Here is a 24,715-nt window from a genome sequence, read left to right as displayed (position 1 = left end):
ATTGCGACAAGGTAGTTCTGCAACTGAATCTCCGATGCTGAGAAGTTCACAGGAGACTATCTCGTGTCAATTTGCTTCCTCACATTGTTTGCCTTCTCAAGAACAGTTAATTTCGTAAATGGTACCAAAACGCATCATGCAAAACGAGAGCAAGAAATAAAATCTAAACACGATACAATCCCTGAAACCTATTTAAGTTCTGTTGCATTGTTTTCTATCAAACGCCTTCATAGTGATGTTTAGAAGGTGGAGGATTTCATTAAAAGCTCAATGATAACTAACCAGATCGTTAAAATCCGATATAATAGTAATCAATGAAATAGAAACCCAATCTATAAAAACTGTATCCACCCTGATCATTACGTAATATGAAAAGGATATACTAGATTATACTAGATGCATGACGATATTGCTATACACATATTGTTAATTATTTCCCTGATAATGAAATACTGTTTTCATGAAGAAAAATTAATGCTTAATCTTTCGAGTTATTAAACGGCGTTAATGAAGGCCAAAACATTTATCTGTTACTTTGCTTCCAAATAGAAAATCACAATGCTGCGGACCCCCTAAAACCGCTGAAAGGGGGCCCAAGAAGATTCATCACGTTCTCACATAATATGCAGCTGCACAGATTTACAGCTAGGAAACTGCGTTAAGCTAACAGTAGGTCCAGCTTTGGATTTCTTCAAGAAGCTCATTTGCAAAGCTTAGGCAAAATTCTATTGTGTCCAAAAGACAAACTAGCATACATCGCTATTGAAAAATGTGCTGTCCTTTCGATGCCCTTAGCACAGACGAAACGTCAGCACGTCACATTCCAGATTTTATGGCGACCTGTTTTACTACCCGCAACTTGTTAGTTGTTTTGCACTTGTATCTTTCCCGTGTTACGCTCCAGAGAATTTTTGGCAAACCATGCAATGACTATTTTTATTTTTTTAAAAGAAACACTGATTAATGAGCTGCGGTGTTAAAGATATGATATCTGATAGCTCCGGATTAATTGCCTCAAACAAAACTTTGCCAATAGCTTAATTTCAGAAAGAATAAAGACATTAGATTTAGATTTAGACTGGCCAATCAGATTTACTTATTGTAAAAGAGACTTATGAGGGAAAACTGAATCGCTGATTTCAGATTAAACACTCTGTGGTGACAGAAAATTAAGAATTCATTGATAATCTGTTTGACCAATGGAACAAATGGGTTTTAAGTTGCAGATCATGTTTCCCTTCAGTGAAAAGGTTGCATAAAGACAATTTGTAAAATAGTCCCACAAAGCACCCGCGCTCTCCTAAAAATGTATCAATTCACACATACAGAAGGTAGCAGCCCTAAGCAAAGAAAGATATCTCCTGTAAGACAATTTCACACAATTCTCTTCAGAAACTCTGCGCAACACACAAACACAAAGCTTGCTTACCACATGTTTATTAAATGCAGAAGCAAGAAAATCCCTACGTTTGGGGAATACATAACTACCTTATTGATTAAAGAAAGTTCGGGAATTTAGTACTTCTTGAAAGGAACTCCATAATGATACTGAGTCTTTACACTGATGTCCACAGATTATTTACACTCTGTATGCAGATTTTGTTGCTAAGTTTAAATAAACATTTACATGTTTAGTTTTTTTGAATACACTACATCCACTCTAGCAGCACGTCCACCCTGCCCCAACCCCAACCCCCATCATACCACACCCTCTTCGCCACCCCCCCCACCCCCGTCCCACTTCGGAGTTTCGGTTTTTAAACTGAAAAGTTTTAGAGACTTCAGCAAGCAAATAAATATATCAATAGCTCTGACCTTTGTGCAAATTGAAACGAAATAATGGATTATCACTAATGATTAGGAAAAACTACAAGTAAATCAATTGCAAATTTTATAACCAGAATACAGTGTGCCAGTGTAGCACTGAGTGAAACTAAAAATTATTTTGCCTTATTGTAAAAAGGATTTAAGTGGCCTGCACAGATGATATATATTGAACTGTCATATTTAAATATAAACTAATACGAAGGAAATTACAACAGATTGACGCGATTGGCATGGCCGATCCGGAACTACTATAGTGATATTGGTGCTGATTTCCTTTATTTACTGTTGAATCTTTATTGCACATCGTAAAACAGACCTAATTGTATTGGAATGTTTTGAGTAGGAATTCTGCAGGGTAATTGCTTGCTATCGTATTATCCCTTTTAAACGTATGGCCGCCTGCCATCTCCACTCCCTTGTGATATAGTTTGGATTTGTTTTAACAGAGAAATGTTGAATAGCTAAATAAACTAAGGAACATCTTCCAAATCTACTAAATGTTATACTTTTGATTCAAAACAGTACGTATTAATGGTGAAAATTATACTTGCATATCTCCAAAACCCCACTAGACTAGCGGAAGCTTCAAAGAATGAAAAGCCGGTCATAAACTTTATGGTTCGTCAGTCACAACTGTGGGAAACCTGCAATTGACTAAAAGCAATGTTGGTGTTACAACAGTCAGATTTAAAGTTGCAGTAACTCTTCCGCTGGCTGGATTTCAAAGGATCTCCCTTTTAACTCATAGATTGTTTATATCTATATCTCATTCCAGGTAATTTGGATTAGGATTTTAATGTTATTCTGTATTAACGTATCTATTTGCAACCGTGTACTTTCATTCCTCAAGAGAGGGTTGTCTGTCCCCATTAAAGTTTAAACTGAAAATAAGGGTGAGACATTTGGCTGCGTGAACTGCTGCATGTAATGCATTGCACAGTACCTCAGCCAGGTCTTGTGTGACGACAGAAGTTGTGCTGGAACGCTCAAAGTAAAAGCTAACTGCAATGCTTTCACGATGTGCACTAAGGTACCAATGCTACACAATTACCCAAAATGCATGACAAGTAATCTGAAAATACATAAGTCTCAACAGTACCAACTGTAGGCAGAAGCATAACACTACCCTCAAGAAAAAAAGTAAATAATGACACTACAGAAATTGCGGGGGAAAGTAACCCAAGTCAAGAATTAAAAAAGTATTAAGATGTTGAACAATGCCAGGGCATTGAATGAACATCAGTTGAATATGCTGTACAAGCTTCTAACACATAAAAGAGTTTTAAATTGGGACACACTGGTCTCCAAAAAGTTATTTCTTTTTAATCTTGCTCATTCGTATATATTTGCCAAAGAGAAGTTCTATATCACCACAGAAAGAACCCAGCCAACACTTTTCCCAGACATGTTTCTGCCTCAGTGCACTCTGGGTGCAGTTTAATCCATTTTACTGGGCCAAAACTCCTCGTGAAAAGTAATTAACGTTAATATTTCAACAAAATTTACCTTCTCTTGCAAGAAAACACAACTTTCCTGTGCATTGGAGTTGTGGAGCTGTGGATAGTCCTCTGAACATGAAAATTAGCCATTTGAGTGGCCTGTCTGCACACACAATCTGCAAAGGAACCAAATGAAGTCCAGCGTCAGTGAGATTATATGTTATGTAGAATATACTGTTGGTTGTCAACTCCCCAAAACCATAAAACTTACTTTAATGACACCACGTGATTTTTTATAGCCAGTGAGGCTATCAGTCTGTGCTATGGATGATTTTACGATCTAATTCATAGACAAAACCCTATTCATTTGGCACCCAAATGTCATATAGCCGGAACTGAGGTGTATAAAAGTTTATTGATTATAACTTTAAAGGACAAGCACTCACTAAGCAGAAAGGGTAAAAGTGCTGATCCCCCTTGCTGTCAGGAACTAAGAGGCGAATTTTCTGTCCTGCCTTCACGCGGTAAGTAAAGTTAACTCTATAAAGTGAAAAATACCTGTTGGGAAAGGTTTACGCGACGCTTTGGTCGAGTGCTTGAGAGAACGTGACTAACGCCTACCTGCGGAACAAAGTGGTTGATGTGCTTCAGGTTTCCCTTTTTCCTCACACCAAAACTATAGAGTTTCCGAAAAGTCATGTCTACAAAGATGGTGTGTGTAAATGCAAGATTAGCAACAACAACAACAAAGAAATTGGGTGTTAGCGGGAAATGTGTGGTTCAACAAACGGTGCTGAAGTGCGCAAAAGACAAGGCGCATGAAACAATGCTGCAAGAGGCGAATTTAATTTGAACTGCGTAAAAATGCCAAATTACAATATAGCACGACGTTTAGGTACTGTATTGGCCATTGCTTGCAAAACTCTGAAATTTGCAACAACCAAAGATTGAGAAAATCTGCTTGTTGATTGCCCGACTTTATAAGTTTTCGCAACTTGATTGCCTGTTGTAAACCCAAGCTGCACGGTTTTCCCTCTGGAGGACTTGTGCGAAGTTAAACAAATTAGGAGAAACTCACTGGTTTTAGTGGGAGTATTGAACTGAAACTGTAATACACGGAAGTATTCGAAACAATTTACACCATAGGTCAGCAGACGCAGCAGAAAAACTTATCTGGGAGGCCAAAGTCCAGGAAAGTTACTATAGAAACTTTATTTTAACTTCCAGTCAGTTTTAAAAACAAATACAAAAGCTCATCACGAATTTCTTAAACTGCCAGTCTTTTAGGCTTTATATTTATCCTTTGTCACAAAAACATACACTGACGCTGCGCTAAGAGCCACTTATTGGAGTTCGTGCAAAGTCATACAAAGGCACAGCATAGACATACAGTTCAGAGTCGCAATATCCTTCACAAAATTCACTGCTCACTAATAACACAGAATAGGTAGCATCTCAGTGATTTAACACTACGATATCAATTACAGAGGACAATAATCTGAAATTAAATACATATTGCAAGCTTGGAGCTATTTTGACATTTAGCAACACTAACACTTACATACACTTTTTTTGCAGAGTGCAACACATTGTTACATTTTAACTGGACGATTTTATACAGTTACTTCAAGTAACACCGCTTGTATTAATATAAATAAGTTAAACAGCTATAATTCACAAGGCTATCCTACTCCTACAACATTGTTGTTACTCCTAGACAATATACTGTAAGCAGATTACTTGTACAGGCAACAGTACGACCAGAAAACAGACTAACGATTCAAAGATTGGGGCAGGGCAACATGGGAATGGTTTTCTTCATAGAAGTAACACGGGAGAGGAGTTTTGGAAGTCAGTACTGTATTGACATTATGCTAATTGGTCAGCTACTGCCCAGTACTTCTATTGATCATGGACGATATCCGCCTCCTGCAGCGGCCATGCTCATGCTTTTTAACTTGTTATCTTTTTTCCATTTCATCCTTCTGTTTTGAAACCAGATCTTAATCTGTCTCTCTGTGAGGCAAAGAGCATGTGCAATTTCTATCCGTCGTCTCCGGGTCAGGTATCTATTGAAATGAAATTCTTTCTCCAGCTCCAGGGTCTGATATCGGGTGTAAGCCGTCCTGGCTCTTTTACCTTCTGGTCCTCCCATACTGTCTGTAACCCACACACAACACACAAAAAATGAATCCTTTGTTTAGTGCTAACAGTACATTGTCGAATATGAAATACATTACAAAACACATAAAGAAGGCAGAAGTCCGAAATCTAGCCCAGACATGTCTACGCTAACCCTTACGCTCTTGCTGTATCTTAATACCAAAATTACTTTAGAAACTTAACTATAACTAAATGTGAAAGTGCCCTCTTGGACAAAGCTGTCCCATCATAAACCGCACCTTTTTCTATCCAGCAATTCCTATTTACATTTGCATTACTGGTACAAAACTAGACACCTTACTAATAAATATCCCACCACCCAAATAGTTCCAAATACATTAGCAACTTTAATACGATGACCCTTCCAGAGATATTCAGAAACATTAGCGTGCATAGTTAGCAATTTGATTTTCAGCATTCAGAGTAATTCAGGACTCCACTAATGAAAAGATAAGAGAGGAGGGATTTTACCGTGACTTATGTGCAGTTTTCGCATCCAGGGGTAAATCTGAGGCTGTTGTTGTGCTGTGCTTTGCCCGTTCTGTGAACTTGGAGGGTCGCTGCTTGCCGGGGTGTCATCTTCAGTACCAGGCGATGTGCCAACCCCATCTCTACTGATGAGACTGCTGCTGCTGCTGCTGGAATTTGAGGAGGTAGTTGGGCTTGCTATGGAGTTTTTGATTCCGTGGTGGTTGTCGCTAGCAGGCGGACTGACCACGGCGGAACAGGGTAGAGGGTCAGGTGAAGGAGACTGAGTGGATGTGGCAGGTTGGTTGTACCTGGTGTCTGCTCCTGCTTCTGGTCCTGCTGCTGCTGTTGTTGCTGCTGTAGAGTAGCTTCGAGATCTTTCACTGGCATTAAAGTGGTTAGATGCTGGACGACTAATGCTGAGATCCATCCCATTGTAGCCGTAGCCGTACCTGCTGGAATGCATCGTTGCAGAATCCCTGTATTGCTCGCTCACCGAGCTATGATCTCCATAATTATGTAACTGGTAGTCCGGGCCATTTGGATAGCGACCGCAGAATGAGTTTACAAAGTAAGAGCTCATTTGATTTTTTTATTTATTTATTTTTACTTGATTTGTGGCTCTTGGTCGCTTGTGCGTCTAGCACCCTGCACAATTTATGATGAATTATGGAAATGACTGGGACATGTACTTCGTTCCCTCCTACGTAGGCGCCCAAATATGGGGTACGACTTGGAATCACGTGCTTTTGTTGTCCAGTCGTAAATTCTCGCTGATGACCTCTAGAGGTAAATCCGTGCACTGTGGCTCCAAACTGGAAGGTTGCGTGGAAGGAAGAGCGTGGGGCACGCGCACCAGGGCGCGCCGCCGGCTCCCCGCAGTAGCTTTGGGTTGTCCTTGCGCGCCACCCTCTGGAGACTGAAGCCATGAGTCCTGTGGTTCTGATAAACTGGGCAATCGGCCTTGGGTCGAATTAAGGCTACCCACACATTTCAAACGTAACCGTTACATTTCGTAGAATAAATCACATAAAACAATGTGGAGGGGCATCTTTCAAAAAGAAAAGATTCACGCCAGACAATGTTGCAGTTGTTCAATCCCTAGGCTGAGATGTTTAAAAATATGCTGCCGCTGACAGTGTTACAAATAGGACTTGAGGGTGTCTTGTCACTGATTTGATTTGATTTTTTAAAAAAAACAGATTTAATTGTAGTTATTATGCGCTTACTGTCTTTATACGTCTTGGATGTCATCGGAGATTTGCTCAGGGAAAAACGGCATCACACAACATCAAAACGCCAATTCTTTCATCTGCTACTCTTCTCAAATTTCTCTTTAGTCCGTGTAATTCATAGTATTGAGCATTTATTCGCGTTTCGGCGAAAATTTGAAGCCATCGCGAACCTAAACTATTAAACCAACCTTTGCGTTCTTAAAAATCAGGTCACGTATATTGGAAATGAGTTTAAATCGTTCCAGTTTACTTTCGTACACGGTACATGTTAAACCAGAATTCCATTTTAATTGGAAAATAAACATGATCTTGTGCCTAAATTTACGTGGAAGCAAGTTCTTTGCACACAGTTTAGTGTTGGTTCGATACGATGAAATGCTATGCAAGATCCAACAAAAGAGGGTCCACTTAACAAATAGTAATCCACCTAATCAAAACAAGAGCTCTGTGTCCGATGCTGGTTCTAGCTTCGCTGCAATAAACATGAAGAATATTTCATGATTTACCCGCGGATTCAGCTACGTCTTTAATTCTGCATTCAGTGAAAATTGCCGTATTTAATGGCCTTAGAAACTAAATAGTCATTCCTACCACGTATTCTGTCTATCTTTTTCTCTCTGAAACAAGGACATCTACCGATCAATTTCACAGTGCTAAGTTTCCTTTCACAGCTTATTTCATACAAAAACTTTTCGGCAGCTATAATTGAAGGCTAACCTTTTAGAAATCGGATAGTTTATTTATATATATATTACTGTATATATTTAATATAGATTTAAGAAATTTTAATTCGCAAAATTTCAATTTAAGCAATAGCGTCGCCAGGCTGAATTTGTTTTATCCTATGGCTGTCAAGTCACAAGCAAATATATTTGCTTCTCTTGGTAGAGAAAACATGGCACAAGCTAACTGAACACTGCGTCCTCTTCATTAGACAAAACCAAAAGCAGTAAGAAACCTTGCAGTAAACTATTGACATATACAATACCATATTTATCATTTGCAAATGGGCATATCCACTACGTTCATCATTTGAAGGGTGTCAAATTATATTTAAACCTATCCATTGAAACAATTAGAATACAATTTGAGGAGTAAATCATCACATAGTAACGACTAGAGAAGCAGAAACACTTACACTTCGCACTTATAAAACAATTAATCCTAAATGCCGTATAATTATAGTGTGCTGTGGAATGCAGAGTGTTTGCGACACTTCCTCTACCACTTATACATTAACACAAGCTCAAAGAGAGAGGGGCAACGAAAACAAACTGAAATACGATTTTTTTCTGTACTGTTTAGCAGAATGAGCAAATAAGAACTCACTACCAAACAGAAAGGCCCAGACTAACTTCTTGTGGTTTCGCGCTCTTACTCCCCTGTTTTATCCTCTGCGTCTTCGCTGTTGGATTCTGTTGTGTTTAGAAGTTTGTTTTCCTTTTTCCACTTCATTCTCCTATTCTGAAACCAGATCTTGATCTGACGTTCTGTGAGGCAGAGTGCGTTGGCAATCTCTATCCGGCGGCGTCTGGTTAAATATCTGTTAAAGTGAAATTCTTTCTCCAGCTCAAGAGTTTGGTATCGGGTATAGGTTTGTCGCCCTCGACGCCCATGAGGCCCAAAGACAGAACCTACATGATGGGAGCAAAAAAAAATGAAAGAAATTGAAACAAACAACTAACATTACCAATGCAATGCTATTGCTCAATCTTCCGACTCTAGAAAGTGTGCGGCATTTAACGTAACAATTAACATATACATGCACTCTTTACGTAAAGTTGGTTCCAAGTGTCAAGTTTTAACTTGTAATTTTCCACTATTAATACTCACTAGAACTTGAATTCATTCGTTGCATCCAAGGGTAAATTGGAGTACTGTACTTCCGGTCGTTTCCTTCCTCATTTAAAATTTTGTTTTGTGCACAATCTGTTTTGTACTGTTGGTCTGAGGAAAAGAAATCATCCTGAGCTCTATGCTTCCCACTCCCGGATGGCGAAACACTGGTTAGATCCTTTTCAGGATAGAAACAAGAAGCTCCATACTCATACGATGCCCGATTGCAAGCTATTACTGAGTTGGATTGTTGGTAATAACAAGGTGACGAGTAACTCTTATCCTGGAGCGTCGCTGCCCCATAGGAAGCTGGAAAGTGCCTTAGAGCATCATACCCCGTTGTATAGAGTGGGATCTGTCCGAGGAAGGAGTCCTGGCCACTGGGCAGTGAAACAGGGAAAGTAGGGTTCACAAAATACGAACTCATTTGCTCCACACTCTGTAGTAATATGATTTGTTATGTATTAGTACACAATGTGGTTTAGCTATTAGTAGTCATCGAGGTGGTTTGTTTCAGGATGGCCGAGCGCCAAAGCGACAGCAGCAAATATAACCAGCTGATCAGCCTCTGGCCAATAGAAAACGACTCTGGTTCAAAAAATTCCCTGGAGATCCGGCGACTGAGCTAGCAAAGTTACAAACAACCAAATCTGCTCTGAACTATAACAGAGGTGATTTTAATGGAATATTAGTGACCAAATGAGAGCACTATCAGTTTACAGGATATAGCTATGCATACATATTTTAGATACATTCATACATGGACTTATGACTGTGCATTGCGTATTCTCACAATTGCTAGATCAACAATAATTAGGAGATAGATGATCGAGAAGGAAGAAATAAATCAACAAATCACTAGTTCTGTGGATTTCTCTTCCAGGTAGAGGCACATAGTATTTTAGATGGGTAAATAATAGCTGTAAGAATTTAGGTTTTGTATTTACATATTTTTCCATTTTGATTTGTTATGCTGCAAGCACAACATTCCTTTTGCTAGCTTGTGTATTCTAGTTGAGAAACATCAGACCACAGACCTCCATAATATTTTTCTCTGCCCATTTTAAACAAAGAACAACAGCGTCTACAAGTACTGGGACTCACAACATCAAGTGTCCCTGAATTGTGCCTTCAGTAAATTCATACCAGTAATAAATAGACACAACCTGATGGTAAGAGTATATATACAGGGACATGATTTATAGATTTAATTTTGATATTCTTATAAAGAAAATCCCAACAGTAGAACGCAACGCAGTTTCTCAGCTTTAAAAGATTTCACAGTAATGGTGCGTGGGAGTAATTGTTATTGCACCAGCGTTCTTCATTAAAGCATGCATGCATATACATGTGCATTTAGTTTACAAACACCACAGTACTTCCAGGGAAACATGTATTTAACCAAAATTCGCCGGGTTTTTTTTAACGGCCAAGCGATCTACAAACACATAGAAGCTCAATTTTATGTTTGATAACCTTATATAGGGTTCTCTTCCATTAGATTGTTGTTTTAATTGCATACGATTGAAATTCACTAATACTCCCCAAATCCCAACTTCGATTTTCCATAATTGCACACTGTTAAGGTTTTATCGACCATAAAAGAGTGGAATGTTTCCTTTCGAATAATTAGGCATTTTTGAGCATCTCAATGGGGACATTTGTGTTTTCCAATAACAGAGCATTTGCTGCGCCCTGAGCGCGGCATCAGATCGCAGTAAAAGGACGGAAGCCAAGGGCTCCTTGCTAAAGATCTCATTATCTCGTTAGGTTTCCTTTCCGTCAACAATGGTCACATCTCTTACTGAAATATCTGCGGTACAGTAAACAATATATGAAGAGGATGTTTATATATTTTAAGCAAGAAAGATATTTCAGCCCTCGAGTAAACACTTTTACAGCACCTATAGCCGAATTCGAAACATGGCAATTAGAGGGCAATCATTGCAAATTAAGGAGAATTGGTGAATGCGGTTGTTAGTAGTCGGAGAATTTTGTATTTTCGACAGCTAACAAGGTTTCTTTGGGACGGATATCTCATCAGTGATTGCAAGTAATTAAAATACCACGAGTAGGTTCATTTTCAGTCCTGAAAGCTTATACCTGTTTCTCTTTCTTAATTATAGGCTGGCTATATGTAAAAAAAACAAACCGAGAGCTGGCCGAAATCAAAAGCTATATCTGTTCGAAGTGTGAGTATAAATACAGAGCAATTATGGAGGAAAATGTGCAAGATCAAGCCAGTTCGACCCCTCTTAATGAAAGGCCGACGCTTGCCGCTTTCCTCAGTTTCTGCCCTAAAGCCTCTAATCATGTACAATATTTATGCATTTAATTCCAATTGTAAAATGAATTTTAATAAATTCGAACAGTTCTCGTCAACGTGAATCTTTTCTGTTTATGATTTGCTTTGGTGTTTTATTTTTGGCTTCCACGTTTGATTAATAAGCCCCCACAATTGCTGCATCCTTTAACATGAAGAATCTTCACACAAGTTGTGCTGTGAAATGACCGAAATACAGAACAGAAAAAGGTGATATTGAAAGATGAACAAAAGAGCAATGCGTAAACCACGGCTATTATTTTCCAATTAGGTTGAACGGCTAATAGCCACTGCTGCTGCACTGTGTGCTTGGAAAACTAGAGAAAATAAGGCAATATAATGAGACCAACAACACACAGAGTGGGGAAACTTGCTACTAAAGAGCACATAGAATATATCAAATAATAACTTGATCTGTATGTATCTTCTGGGGGAAAAACAATGCCGCACAATTGAACTGTTTTCACCACTAACCTAGACTTTAATACTATATTTTGCAATTCATACTTTTAAAAATAACATGGCAGTTTCAAAAAATCAAGCACCAATTAATTTTCCTCTGGAAAAGACTAAAATACTGACGTTGCGATTTATTCTTTCCGTTGACGTATTTCCATTTCCTCGCAGATAGCAAACCTTCCGAATAAGATAAAATAATAGATTCTAAACAGATGGGATCTGGAACTCCACGTGTTCAATGGTAGTACAGTTGAAGTAAGAGAATGTCATTTTTAAATTTAAAGAAAACAAGAAAGATGAGGTATTTCAAAGTCCACAAGCGTGTAAATTCGTATTTTGAATGTCGTTAAGAAGAAGGAAATTTCTTCCCAAGTGTTACTCAGTCTTGCAGCGATCAGAACTGATATAGCCTAATTAGCAACTACAGACAGAATGTCTCTTGGTTTATTAGGTGGAATTGGGGCCTAGTTTGGGCTGAGTGAAGTTGACTAAGTAATATTTTTAAACGTATGTATATGTACGTATCTAAAACAAAAATTATACACGCATTTAATCCATTTACCTAATTTATCTAAAAGGAAACAACATGCCTCCTTTGAAATTGCGAGGCCGTGCTTCAAGTTTTCCACCCACCGGCGCTTACGTTACTTTTTTTTTGCTACGCTCACATCTCGTTAACAAGTTGCCGCAATTTGAACTATGACTATTGCAAGGAAACAATATAAATGTTCCAATTACTTTGATGTAGCTGTAATCCCTTCCAGAACGGCGGTTCTTCGAAAGTATAAATGATCGAATGTTATTTGCTATATTTTACATAAATAGCTGCATTCTGACAGATTAAAATAACTCTGTGCTTTATCACCATAAAACAGGCCTATTCATTAAAATCACGATTCACTGACGACACTGTTTCTTGTTATGGTATAACCGTGATTCATTCAAATTCTTCGTTTAATTCGATTTCATGTTTCTTACACGAGGCAAACAAATCCTTCAGAAATTCTCTAACATCACAAATGTGGGCTCTTATCACACTTTAACCAAATAATTAAGGGGGTATCGTAGGTGTTCAGTAAGTAAACTCCATTTCCCAGTCTTTATCAACAATCAAAGTGTATTTGACCGTTTCTATCCACAAACACGCAAATTTTAACTTGTAACTTTAGCACAATTATGAAACATTTACTAACGATCAATGCGGGTCAAATAAGTAATTGGTGGGACGCATTTCATACGTACAAACATTACACTCAAAGGCCTAATATAGTCTTAGTGATAGACCGCGTGATGTCTCTTCTTTCTGAGCGCAAAGCCCATAGTTTCACTCATTTTAAATCGAAACAAATAATTTAATGCAAAAACGTTCGAAAAGCCATTCAGTCAAGTTTAGTGCGTGGTACTATACAAGCAAATTTGTGATTACTGGACATGTCTACCAAGCAACACATTGAACGGTTAGTTTAAGAATGCAAGCCAACCATTTCATCAGTAACACATGACCAAGAGACACGCTATGCAGCAGCACCACAAGTTTGCTCACACTCCAAACACACGGTGGCAGCAACGAGTCCAAAAGAGGACAGCAAACATTAATAAATATCCACACGAACACACACATTCTCAGTCAGACGGTTCTAAGTGTCTCAGTGTCAGAAGGACAACCTCCGCGTTAAGTAAGAAAAACAACAGACAGCAAATTTGCATGCTCACACCCGAAATAGGATATCTTTGATCATTTCTCATTCTTGAGGAGCCATCAACACTGAAATTAACCACAAATAACGAGGGACGATGATTCACAGATAAACACAGATAAACGTGGATTAGATCTCCACCAGAAAATGTTTGAACAAAATAACAAAAGTGGATACTAGAATATATCGCACCTTTATCGAAAACCATGCGAAGGAAGAGCAGTAATTCAAAAGAAATAAACCATTTAACTGAAGAACGGGCACCGTAACTGATTATTTATTTCGAAATTGAATAAATAGTTTCTTTTTCAACCGCAATGAATCTGCAATAGGTTTCATTACAACAAGCCTCATCCCAGATTCCCCCTACATGACATTTAAAAACTGAATCAAGGTTCATGTTTTACTTCTGTCAATTTGTTCCTTACGCAAAACATTTTGAACGAACAGAACGGCTGTTGGTCAGAGACAATCAGAACGTACGACGTCAAAAAACATTATTCACACTTATTTCAAAACAAATAGATTCCAAAAAAAATACAAATACAGAACAACTGTCCCTAAAACAGTCAAATTACACTCAATAAATGCCCAACAAACGCTACATTTCGAGTTATCACAATTCAAAGGTCATCGTCACTTTTACACGACACTCTTCAACTTTGGCAAATTAAAGATCTTTAAAGGTTAGCTTTAACAATAACTTTGCTTGAAAGACCTGTTAAAAATACTTTTGTTTTGCAGAACTGCAAAGCTGAGAATGGGCCTTACCTTGCTGCAGATTCCTCCCCTCGGTCTGGCTAGTCCGGACTCTGCACAAACCGGCTGTGGTATTTGCTGAGCCCCAGTGTCAGTGTTTGCAGAGCCCATGTCTAGTTTGACAGCTGTCCGTTCAGCTCCATCCCAGGCCCCTGGCTCTCGCATTCCGCCAGCGGCGTTTGGTGACGACCTGCAGGAAACTGCCGTGCGGATCAGAGCCGGCGCTTTTTAATCCAATGCTCCACCTTCCGTGGAGGAATTCGTAGCTGCCAGCCATAGGATCTGTGCCGAAAGCTTGGATGCATTGAAGCTCCATAGGCGAATAATCACTGCGCTCGGAGGGGGGAAAAAAGAACAAAATATGCGTTGCTGAAAGCCCGCAAGCTCTCACATCCGAACCAACACGCGCTTAGCAAAAGAATGCAGTTCTATAGTCGCAAGGGAAATTATAAAAAGTTCATGTTCACGGTTACACTCCACATGACTTTCAGTGGCCAATGGAAAAACCGAACAACTCGTAAAGTTCTATTGCAAAGTTGTAAATTTTCATAAAACAACAACGGATTTATGACATTTCCCCATGACTATTAGGAGGCAGGTCTTAGACGCCATTTTTAACAAAGAGTCAGGTTAAAATTGTGAAATTATGAAAGATTTTTTCCACGGTTTAAAAATAATTTTGTAATTTCTGAAGCTACATTAATATGTCCATAACACCCGTTTGCAATCCGTGCTTTTTTTTCACAGAAATCACTAGTTTCTGCTTTCAGGCGACTATTGTAACGAATCAATTCTGGTTTACGTATCATCAGATTTGTTCTATCGACATTTCTTCTGGTTTACTCGTTTCTTGAATATGTTGCATTTCAAAAATGGCAATGAGCTCGTCCCGTATCTTGGGATCGAGCTACAAGTTACAGTGCCGCACTGCATGCATTACAAATAAAGTCTGCGCCTGTCCGAATATTCATTCAAAGCTCGGCGATGAAATAGCGACTCGATTCTTTTTTTTAATTTGATTTTAATTTTTGGTCGTTATGAAACCAGACACTACGCTCACTGTGTTCTCATCTTTTCCATTTTTCTTAGACTCTCTGAAAGGGAAATGAGCTCGATCAGGCGTCGGGTCCAGCTTGCTTCATGAGAACTTTAGCCCATCGTCGACCCAACCTGCGTCTTAATTCGAATGCATTGCTCGCAAATACGGCCTTTTTAAAAATATTATTGTCAACGATAATTAACAGAGCATAATGTGCACAAAAGACTTTGACATATTCAGTTTTAATCTGTTTGAAACGTGCCCATTTCGTGGACAAAAATTATGGATTCATTTGTTCTTTTATGAAAAACAGATTGTATGGCAATGAATGGACTACAATATAGAAATATGTATTTGTTACTCTGAAATAATTTATTTTTAATTGCTGCTGTTAATGATCGTACTTCTGTGTGTTAACGAATCATGGGGCCACTCATTTGGTGGTAATCTGCTCAGGCCAGGAAAGACAGTCTGTTTATTCAAGCACCGTTTAATGTTTCTCATTTTTGTTTGTCTACAGAGACTCCATTCAAAGTATACAAGACTGGAACGAATATATGCATTTTAAATAGATTGCACCTTAAACCTTTAACATCAGATATTATTTAACAACACATACACATATTACAAAGCAAACTTTCCATTGACAGATACCATACTGAATATGGAACCACAATATATCTAGTCGACGATGCTGCTCGAAATTTCTATTATTACATTTGGTTACAGTTTTTTAAAATGTTTATAATTTAGACAGTACACATGTATAAGACAACTGACACAACAAACTTAAAAGAAAGACAATTACATCATTCAATGATACATGGTTGCTTGAAATCTTTAGCAGGTATATATTTTAATGCCATCAATCAGAGAGAAATATAGCAATTTCCCCCATTCATATATAACTTGTTTTACTGTTTATTTTTACATTATAGTATTTAAGCACAGTACGAAACAACTCCATCCGCGTCAAATGTAAACCGGTATCTAGGTAGTTATCATTATGTTGTGTTATAAAGTGGCTATATATGCACCTCATTTAAAAAAAAAACATACATCGGAATATTATTCACATTTTTGTTCTCATATAATGGGTACTGTTTAGAGAAGTGTGAAAAGTCTAGACTTCAAGAACACTCTCTGTCAAGAAACGAATATTTAATTCGAACATTTAGGTAGTTTCCAAAGACGTGCAAGATGTCCACTATTGTGGTCTAGGTAGTTACATTTCATTGCTTATGCGAAAAGACAAATCTTCTTCATTTTGTTAATAGAACGGTACATCTCGGTGTATAGTGGCACACTCAGAGATTAATTGAGAAGTAATGTAAAAAATAATAAGAACGAAAATTTGAATAGAAATAAACTACTTTATTCGACTAGTTAGCCTTCTGGCCATTCTTGCTATGTATGTTAGAGTGGCTCAAGAACTTGGTCTCTGATTGGGCTGGGGTCGACTATCTATTATCACGGGTATTTTTGTTTTGTGAATACTGTGCAAGAATATTTCAAAACACGTGAAGAAGACATTAACAGAAGTAAAGTAAGTTTGAGAAGTAGTTCAGTGCATGAGATATATTTTAAAACACGCAATGACATTTGAATTTTGCATTACATAGGTTAGAGCAATGGTCACATTTAGTTTTATCGGCTAATGTATCCCGATAATTGCACTATGGCAGATTCAGAATCCAAATTCAATTCATTTCATTTTAACAATAGAGAAGAAGGATTTCGAATTTCTTTCGCGTTCCTTGTAATATTGCGGGCAGAGATTCTCAATTAAAACTTGAGAAATCAAGCATTTCAATTTGACTGCCTGCCTTGTAACATTTGCAGACAATTGTTCTCAGTCCTTCCACTTTCCTTTTGTTACTGAAAACATGGATTCTGGACTCAATTCTTAGCTCTCTACTAATGCCAATAAAGATTTTGATTTATTTTTTGAAAAGATGAAATCTAAATCAGCGAACTTTAATTTTTAAAGACATGATTTCGAAAGAGGTTATTAAAACACATAGGTAGTATCATGAGCGCTAGCGCACACCATTTCTGAAATAGTCCACGATTGTGGTTAGCTAGTCAAATGTCATGGTTTCGCGGCGACAGAGCAACTTTCTTCGCATAGTTCAAGATTTTGGTGGGAGTCTCATTCCTGCTTTTCCTCGGTCGTGGTGCTAGAGCTCCCAGCTTTGGTTTCTTTTTTCCATTTCATCCTCCTGTTCTGGAACCAGATTTTGATCTGCCTCTCAGTCAGACACAGAGCGTGGGCGATTTCGATCCGTCGTCTGCGAGTCAGATAGCGATTGAAGTGAAATTCTTTCTCCAGTTCCAGCGTCTGGTAACGGGTATAGGTCTGTCGCCCTCTTTTTCTGTCCGGGCCTGGGAAGGGGAGAAAAAACAGAGCAACCAAGCCATGAACCCAACTTTTAAAACCACCTTTCATAAATACACAATGCCCGCGATGTGGTCAACTCCATTCCTGTTGCTTTCAACATCCCCTCGTCATCTCTGCTCTTACAGAACCCCATTGAAATATCTGTGGCTGAACCAACTACTCAGATGCCAAGGGTCTGAGTTAAAATGCAAATTAACTTTTGGGATCTGAGAGGAACCTTCTTCTAGCAAAACGGTTTTTGAAAAGAAAAATAAGTTTCCAGTGCAAATCACTTGTGTTCTTAATAGTTTATTTACATCCAAGCGGCTGACGGAATAAAATTTCACCCAGTATATAGGGTTGGAATATTAATATTTCAGACACAGGAATGACAGGTAACTAAAATTGTAAGGCTGTATGTGCATGTGTGTGTGTGTTTTGTTCCAGATCTATTCGATTCTAATGCTAGCAATTGAAATGCCTAATTTTACTCTGGTGGTTCGAGCTTGTATGTTATAGCACCGAAGTAATGCGTTTCAAATACGGACTTGTATCTACAAAGGGGGCGGGGGAAGTTTTACAAGGACCCAAAGATCTTTTACGGAGTGAAAAACAAAGAGAGAAAACGCTTCAGTTCCACGACCTTGCCCAATCTGTAAACAAACTTTAGACCTGCAATGTATCAATCCCCATCCTCTCAAGAATAAACGGTGTTTTTTTCCCGTGTATCAGTAAAGAACATAGCTCTCATTTGATGTTGATAAAAGTGGGTAAACAAGCAATATGTGAGTTGCTGTTAACTTTAAAGGAGCGGAAGTCGAGTGCTTTTACGAGGATTGTACTGATTAATTGTGCAATAAAAGTTTTATGATTGCTATCTGCCTACAATACCACATACGTTTGAGGAACTGGTCCTCAGCTACCATTAAAACTCTTAACTACCTTCAGGATGTAGTGGCGCTCATTTTAACTGGTCATTTGCACGTTTTCTCATCGCTATGTTACACTATGTCCCATACCTGCATTCCTCATCCAGGGGTAAATCCGGAAATTGCTCTCTGCTTGAGGGTGCACGTTTGTCTGATCCAATTTTTCGCAACCCTGTTTGCTCAGATCGCTGCAAAGAACTGGAATGTTCTGGTCTAAGGCAGAGCAGCGCAGGTTGTAGGAATCGGAATTTAAGTTATAACCTGTGTTGTACATGGAAGGGCCGTGATAGATTGCACTGTTAACATTGTACAGGCCGGCCATCGGGGCTGGGAAGGCGCTGGCGCCCGCTCCATAGCTGGATCTTTGTGAGTTGGTAGCAAAAGCGCAAGAAGTTGCTTCTGTAAAGCCACTCGCGTTCTGGAAAACGGATGTCCCCGCCGTATATTTGGGAAAAAGAGCATTCACATAATACGACGAACTCATAATTTTGTCTGGTGATTTGTTGGCCAGGACTCTTCAGTGTCGGTTTTACGAGATAGCGTGATAAATGGTAGCATTACACCCCCGATTTACACCAAGCACCCATTTTCCTTCGGCCCGACTTATTTCTATTCACGTGACCTGGCCATGTGATCCCGTCACCCAATAGCATTCCACATCACAGGTGGTAAATAGCATGTATTCGACTATTTTCAAAAAGATATTGTACAAAAATCGCACACAATCTTTTAATATTGGAAGTGTCGATAGACTGTGTCACCTTAAAAGGTCAATGTCTTCTGTTAATTTCTTTCCCAAGCCACTGTGCCATTTACATGTTTAGGAACGCAGGTATGATTCCAACATTGTTGAGAATAAGATGTGTGATGAATCTGGAAGTGCAAAGAGACCCATACGATTTGGTTACATTTTAAAAGAAGCAGAAATCATGACTAGTATAGTCGCACTGGTGTAACATTTAGGAACATTCTGTAATGTTTGGTTTAAAAGAAAAGGTTACGTGGAAGAATTGAAAATAAGTGAGCAGTTGCATTTCTCTCTTTATTCTTTACCCCCAACATCCCTTGCTACCCCCCCCCCCCCCCCCCCCCCCGCCCCCTCCCCAACCCCGTGTAGTTGTTTGCTGTCTAACGATGCCATCAAGGCACTGTACAGTTTCAGAGACACTGGAGACTTGCTGAATTTAGATTGGATGTACATCTAAACTCGAAATTATAAAACAAATCAATTATAGGCAAATAGTGAGAGTTATAGGTACAAGATATATGCTGCAGGATCAAAGCGCAAGATGGCTGTATTGCTACCTCTGATGCGAACGCTCGGATTTTTGTTTTAACATTCAAGCATGGTCATCTATTGATTTATTAAAATGCACGAGTTCACTTTGGGGGTGACCACATTTCCTCTGGCGGGTTTCAGTGAAACAACTATTCCGCGGAAACCTTTTAGAGTTGCTAGGTAATCTGATTGGAACCCCACAGGGGATTTACCCCGGGTATCGTTTCCGCCTTCTGTTTTACAACTTTTTTCTCTCTCTCTCTCTCGCTCGCTCTTTCCCAATCCTCTCGTTAGATCACAGAACTTGTCTCCGAAGCTGTTGTCCACAATGTCCGGGCATATTGACCAGTTACTGTGTCTAGGGTTTTCGTTCCTCTCGAGCGGATCAGTTGCTTTTATGTTCCACATTAATAGGCATATTTTGTCAGGGTTAGGCGTAGGAAAGCACAGCCAGCATTTACAGCAGCTAGACAGTCTAGGAAGTATGCACCTGGTGTGTTAATAGTAAAGGATTATTACAATAAAAACATGTTTCTGCCTTTCCGTCTGGGATATTTTAGGAACTGTTTGCTCTGCTATTCGGAAATGTTGTTTTCTTTTGATCTCTGGAGTCTCCTCTGGCATGTCCCAATCTCTGTGCTGAACAGACAGGCTTCACACCAGCAGAAACGCTTATCAGGAAGTTATTGCACTACCTTCGCTCCTCGCTCGTTAAAAGAACTATACTTACTGGAAAAAGACTGCACGATCTGTATGCTTCCATGTCTCCTGTGCATACCTACAACGAAAGGACGATAGATGTTTCGGGAAGCGCTCTAGATTGCGGTGTGAATTCGGATCTTTCCTCTATTAAAATATGTCTGAAGCCGATTTTTACCAGACACAAACATGGTGAGAGTTTATAAATAAAATGTCCATCACTGCAATCAGCGGCGATTGCTATTATTACCTTCTAAGTCCAGAATAAGAAAAAAAATATACAGTCAGTTATCAGAAATATGGGAGAACTTTTTAAAAATGTATATTCCAGGTCAAAAGATTTCTCGGTTAAAAAAAAATATCGTTCCGGATTGCACTTCAACTGCAAGGAAATAAATCACCAATAATAATCGGGGAAGTACAAATCAGGAAAAGAGGACACTTTAGGAAAGTACACTATAGCTAGACCGTTTGCCAGTAAAGTCAACATTTTCACTTGTGAGTTTGTAGTCCAAACATAACAAATGAACGCTGTTAAAGTAAGGACAATGTTTGTTGCTCGAGCACACATCTGAAATATTATTATTTAATAATATGAAATAAATGTCTGCGAAAAGAGTTTTTTTAAAAAAATTGCTGTTTATTTCGCCGTTTCTCATGACCTAAAGATTCCACGCACTGACGGCCATCGAGCATTGCAAATACACGGCCCAATGTTTATCACTAAAATGCATACCCCAACATCTTAATGAACACCATAATTTGTTGTGCATTCTAATATTCCATTAAATAAGATTTCTCCACTACGGCAATAACGTAGAAGCTTTATTGAGCAGCAATCTGAAATAGTTTTTTTTACCTTAATTATCCGGGATCTGGAGACGTATTCACCATCACATTCTATTACCAGCTTGAGCCGGAGGAAGTATAGAGACAAAGAAAACTCCACGGATTTTTCAAACGAATTAGCAAATTATTATAGCCATGACTTCAAAGGTTATCGTGTATTTTTGAAACAAAATCAATTGACCTAAATGGTTGGTCAGTAACCCATGATATGTTTATGAATCGAAGAATTTCAAACTGGTTCTGTTCTTTTAGCCTGGAGACTGAAAGAAAAAAAACCCATCTGGAGTATACTCATATCACTTCTTAATTTCACAGACAGACAAATATTCAACGTTGTCCCACGCGTTATGTTTTGCTCAACATTTAAGTGACAATGGTACATTTCTAAATTTCTGAAAGTCCAATGTCTTCTATATTTCCGGACACAGCTCTATGTCTAGTAAAGTTGTCTATTTTTTTTTTCTCTTAGTAGTTGGAACAGCTTGTTATAATTTTATTTTGCTCTGCCTACAGGCACATGTGAAACATTAATGATTATGTTGCATAGTAACAGATTATCCTGATTTGTAGCTGGGAATCCTGCGTATCAATCGACAAAATGGCAAAGTGATCACTAAGCATTTATTTGAATTTGTCATCGACTGATAACGCAGACTTTCCCGACAGTATGTTTTGGAATACATAGATCTCGGATTTCGTTACACGTCATTTGTTGTTGTTTCCAACGTATTATATGGCTATAATAGTACCCCCCATTCCTTCTATGCAGCATATTAACGGAAGTAGAAGCTTGTTAGCTGCTGTCTGAATTCTGGCTTGGTTTTGCGCTGTGCCAATAAGTATCCAGGCTTTATAAATGTATGTCGATATTGAAAATAAAATTGAATACATTGCACTGAAGTTTTCTTGACAAGATTAATTAATCCGAGCGTCATTAGTTTTATCACTTACCACGGTATTTATTGTTATTATTCACGTGATCGTTAAGGGTGTCAATGATGGAAGAGTTTTTAACACTAATATACTCACTTTATGGAAGTGAGGAAGCCACCTGTTTCAGTTTCCAAAGCGTCAAATCATTAAGTTTCATTTTTTAACTTTCTGATGAATGTAGAAACTTCAGTGGTGTTCTTTAAATAAACCAACCTCTCTGAAGCAATACTAACAAATCCGACCGGCTCTTTCATTCAATCCTTCCCAATATGTGCACGATTGTACAAAATCCTTTCACTCGAAAATGGGCACAGTCAGCAGATATGCTGCAGTTTCACTCAAGGTGAAAATATAACTTGGGCATCTGGATGAGAAAAAAAGTATCCTCCGAACTGACTTAATTTCTTACCATTATAACACTTGATCAAAGTATTAATCATTTTATGAAAATTGTAAAAGTTACCAGTCAGTACTTTGCATCCAACGAGCATTTTACAACATGCCATTAAAATTCAAAACACTGAGATGATAGATATAATTTTATACATGACTACAATTTGAAGCCAAGTCATAAATATACTAAAAGGTAATTATGTATTTTGCATTTGTACCTCAGGTCTATGCAACATTTAACAACCGATTCTGACTGGGAGAATTTCAGCGAAAACAAGAGTAGGTTCATTTGTGTTTATGTATAATATACATGTGTACCTGAATATGTGTGCACATACATGCGTGTTAATGGATGTGCATGAGTGTCCGTTTTACTGGTTTTATATATATATATATAAACATATGCTCTTTTAAGTATGATTGATGTATAATAATTTACGTCATTTCAGTTTGAGCTACTCCTAACTTCCAGTTGCTATCCCCTGTTGCACACAGCGGAGTAGACTAAGGAACAAATTGGAAGTTGATCAATTTAAATCATGTTATTGTGCATTAAAAATAAAACACTGAGGTACAAATGGATTTCTAAACCCTGTGTCAAGTGGAATTAATCTGTCCACAAATAAGTTGATGGATTCAAAATGAATATACTCCATCGACCTCAGTCCATTTTTACAAGTGTCATTTGTGGTAGATGTTTTCATCCTATTTACAACCCTCTGTATAAATAAATCCCAGTTTATCGCAGTAAGTACGTTTTTTGGCAGCTTGGCCGCACCGTTTTTAAATTCTTCTGTGGATTACCACTGCCATCTCCTGGTAAATACGTAAAAGTGCAACTGTGAAATTGCAGGCTGAGAATGCACACAAACCCTTTTTAAACTGCAAAGAAGCCAATACCTACACCGTTTTTCCACAATATTCGTTCTTATATCTATCACGTTAAATTGTAAATAGGGTTAAACCACGCTTCAAAATAACTAAAAGACCTGTTATTTTTTCCCCACTAGACGCAATAAATTAGTAAAACGATATTTGAGGGGCCCGTGTTAAAGACGAGACTAATAAAGGTCGTTATTTCCGCAGACCCTTTTGTCTAGGCAGCCAGACAAAACAAATGGATTGCCTTCTCTGGAAAAATACTGATTGTAGCTGGACAGTTGTAAACTCATTAAACCCGAATTCCAGACGGCTTGCCAGACCCTTCATTTTATTGCAAGTCTCCTTGTGTAGTCTTTGAAGTTCCAGATGCAACAACAGAGGGCGTCACAACATTATAACCCCTCAGACTGAGGACTTGTTTGAAAATAAAATTTAAAAAATCAATTTCGCCGTTGTCTAATGAAATAATAATAATAAAACAAAGATTGCAATGCTATCCGAGTGTTTGCCGCTAAATACTGAAGAATACTCCAAATAAAGATCGTCAGTGTCGTGTTTATGCACTTCGCCCCTTAACCTCCAGCGTTTTACACCCCATAAACGCTTACAGCAGTCATTTGCTTTTATTGCGGTACACCACTCTGGATTTTACTAACAACAGCCACTGCCAAGACTTCTAACTACTTAGGCCTCTCTGCTCAGTTTCCAAATCATTTGAATCCCACTAAATCTATCCAAACTGTCGTCGGAGTCTTAAAAAAAAAGTTACTAGGGATCTTGCAGTTGGAAGGGAAGTTACAAAAAAAGCCAAGCGCTACCCAACATTCGCTTTAGACTAGTATACTTTTCTTCTGAGGAATTCGACACTTCTTGGTTGATCAGTTAAAGAAATGGCGGCAGGGATTTGAACCAGTGCGACTTTCTAGAATTATTTGCCTCGTTTTAATCCGATAAAATCCCAACAATTTTGAACCTCTTCACACGGGCAAACAACTCAAGATTATTCATTTCCACTTGCAGCAGAAGTGCTGCATTTCTCGGATAAGTAGCACACAACAAATCATATAAATAACCAGAGGCCTTGGCGCATGGCCAGGCGACAAATAAAAGTTGTTAATCCACAGGT

At 38.5% G+C, this 24,715-nt stretch overlaps 4 protein-coding genes across 7 annotated transcripts in view; all 4 read right to left on the bottom strand.

Annotated features, from left to right (window-relative positions):
• The window catches only part of LOC122549688 (homeobox protein Hox-A3), a 44,195-nt gene extending 29,588 nt beyond the window's left edge, over positions 1 to 14,607 (bottom strand). For 2 of the 4 annotated variants that reach the window (XM_043689544.1, XM_043689546.1), the window contains exons 1-2: positions 14,219 to 14,607; positions 3,334 to 3,442 (exon numbers count right to left, since the gene is read on the bottom strand). The gene's annotated coding sequence lies outside the window, so the exon portion shown is untranslated. The remainder of the gene's footprint in view (positions 1 to 3,333; positions 3,443 to 14,218) is intronic. The other 2 variants (XM_043689545.1, XM_043689547.1) reach the window with 1 other exon arrangement.
• LOC122549692 (homeobox protein Hox-A5) lies at positions 4,454 to 7,837 on the bottom strand. Its single transcript, XM_043689552.1, has 2 exons — positions 5,901 to 7,837; positions 4,454 to 5,426 (listed from the first exon to the last, which is right to left on the bottom strand). The coding sequence occupies exons 1-2, from the start codon at positions 6,478 to 6,480 to the stop codon at positions 5,176 to 5,178; spliced, it is 831 nt and encodes a 276-aa protein (XP_043545487.1). The 5' UTR covers positions 6,481 to 7,837; the 3' UTR covers positions 4,454 to 5,175.
• LOC122549697 (homeobox protein Hox-A6) lies at positions 7,977 to 9,840 on the bottom strand. Its single transcript, XM_043689561.1, has 2 exons — positions 8,966 to 9,840; positions 7,977 to 8,766 (listed from the first exon to the last, which is right to left on the bottom strand). The coding sequence occupies exons 1-2, from the start codon at positions 9,393 to 9,395 to the stop codon at positions 8,507 to 8,509; spliced, it is 690 nt and encodes a 229-aa protein (XP_043545496.1). The 5' UTR covers positions 9,396 to 9,840; the 3' UTR covers positions 7,977 to 8,506.
• A 1,112-nt stretch (positions 14,608 to 15,719) lies between the features above and the next one.
• Positions 15,720 to 22,316, bottom strand: LOC122549695 (homeobox protein Hox-A7). Its single transcript, XM_043689560.1, has 3 exons — positions 20,046 to 22,316; positions 18,645 to 19,427; positions 15,720 to 17,630 (listed from the first exon to the last, which is right to left on the bottom strand). The coding sequence occupies exons 2-3, from the start codon at positions 19,036 to 19,038 to the stop codon at positions 17,398 to 17,400; spliced, it is 627 nt and encodes a 208-aa protein (XP_043545495.1). The 5' UTR covers positions 19,039 to 19,427; positions 20,046 to 22,316; the 3' UTR covers positions 15,720 to 17,397.
• Between the last annotated feature and the right edge of the window lie 2,399 nt (positions 22,317 to 24,715).

The sequence above is a fragment of the Chiloscyllium plagiosum genome, chromosome 5 (assembly GCF_004010195.1).
Source record: "Chiloscyllium plagiosum isolate BGI_BamShark_2017 chromosome 5, ASM401019v2, whole genome shotgun sequence".
In the NCBI taxonomy this organism is placed as follows: Eukaryota; Metazoa; Chordata; class Chondrichthyes; order Orectolobiformes; family Hemiscylliidae; genus Chiloscyllium; species Chiloscyllium plagiosum.
Note: the sequence above shows the minus strand (reverse complement) of the source record. Positions and strands in the feature narration are given on the sequence as shown.

Bases quoted from the DNA above. Each gene is read 5' to 3' on its own strand.
- LOC122549692 (XM_043689552.1), bottom strand. From the start codon at position 6,480: ATGAGCTCTTACTTTGTAAACTCATTCTGCGGTCGCTATCCAAATGGC. The intron at 5,427-5,900 runs GTAAAATCCCTC...TGTGGGTTACAG, and splicing joins AAAACTGCACATAAGTCACG to ACAGTATGGGAGGACCAGAA.
- LOC122549697 (XM_043689561.1), bottom strand. From the start codon at position 9,395: ATGAGTTCGTATTTTGTGAACCCTACTTTCCCTGTTTCACTGCCCAGT. The intron at 8,767-8,965 runs GTGAGTATTAAT...CCCATCATGTAG, and splicing joins ACGAATGAATTCAAGTTCTA to GTTCTGTCTTTGGGCCTCAT.
- LOC122549695 (XM_043689560.1), bottom strand. From the start codon at position 19,038: ATGAGTTCGTCGTATTATGTGAATGCTCTTTTTCCCAAATATACGGCG. The intron at 17,631-18,644 runs GTATGGGACATA...TCCCCTTCCCAG, and splicing joins CCCCTGGATGAGGAATGCAG to GCCCGGACAGAAAAAGAGGG.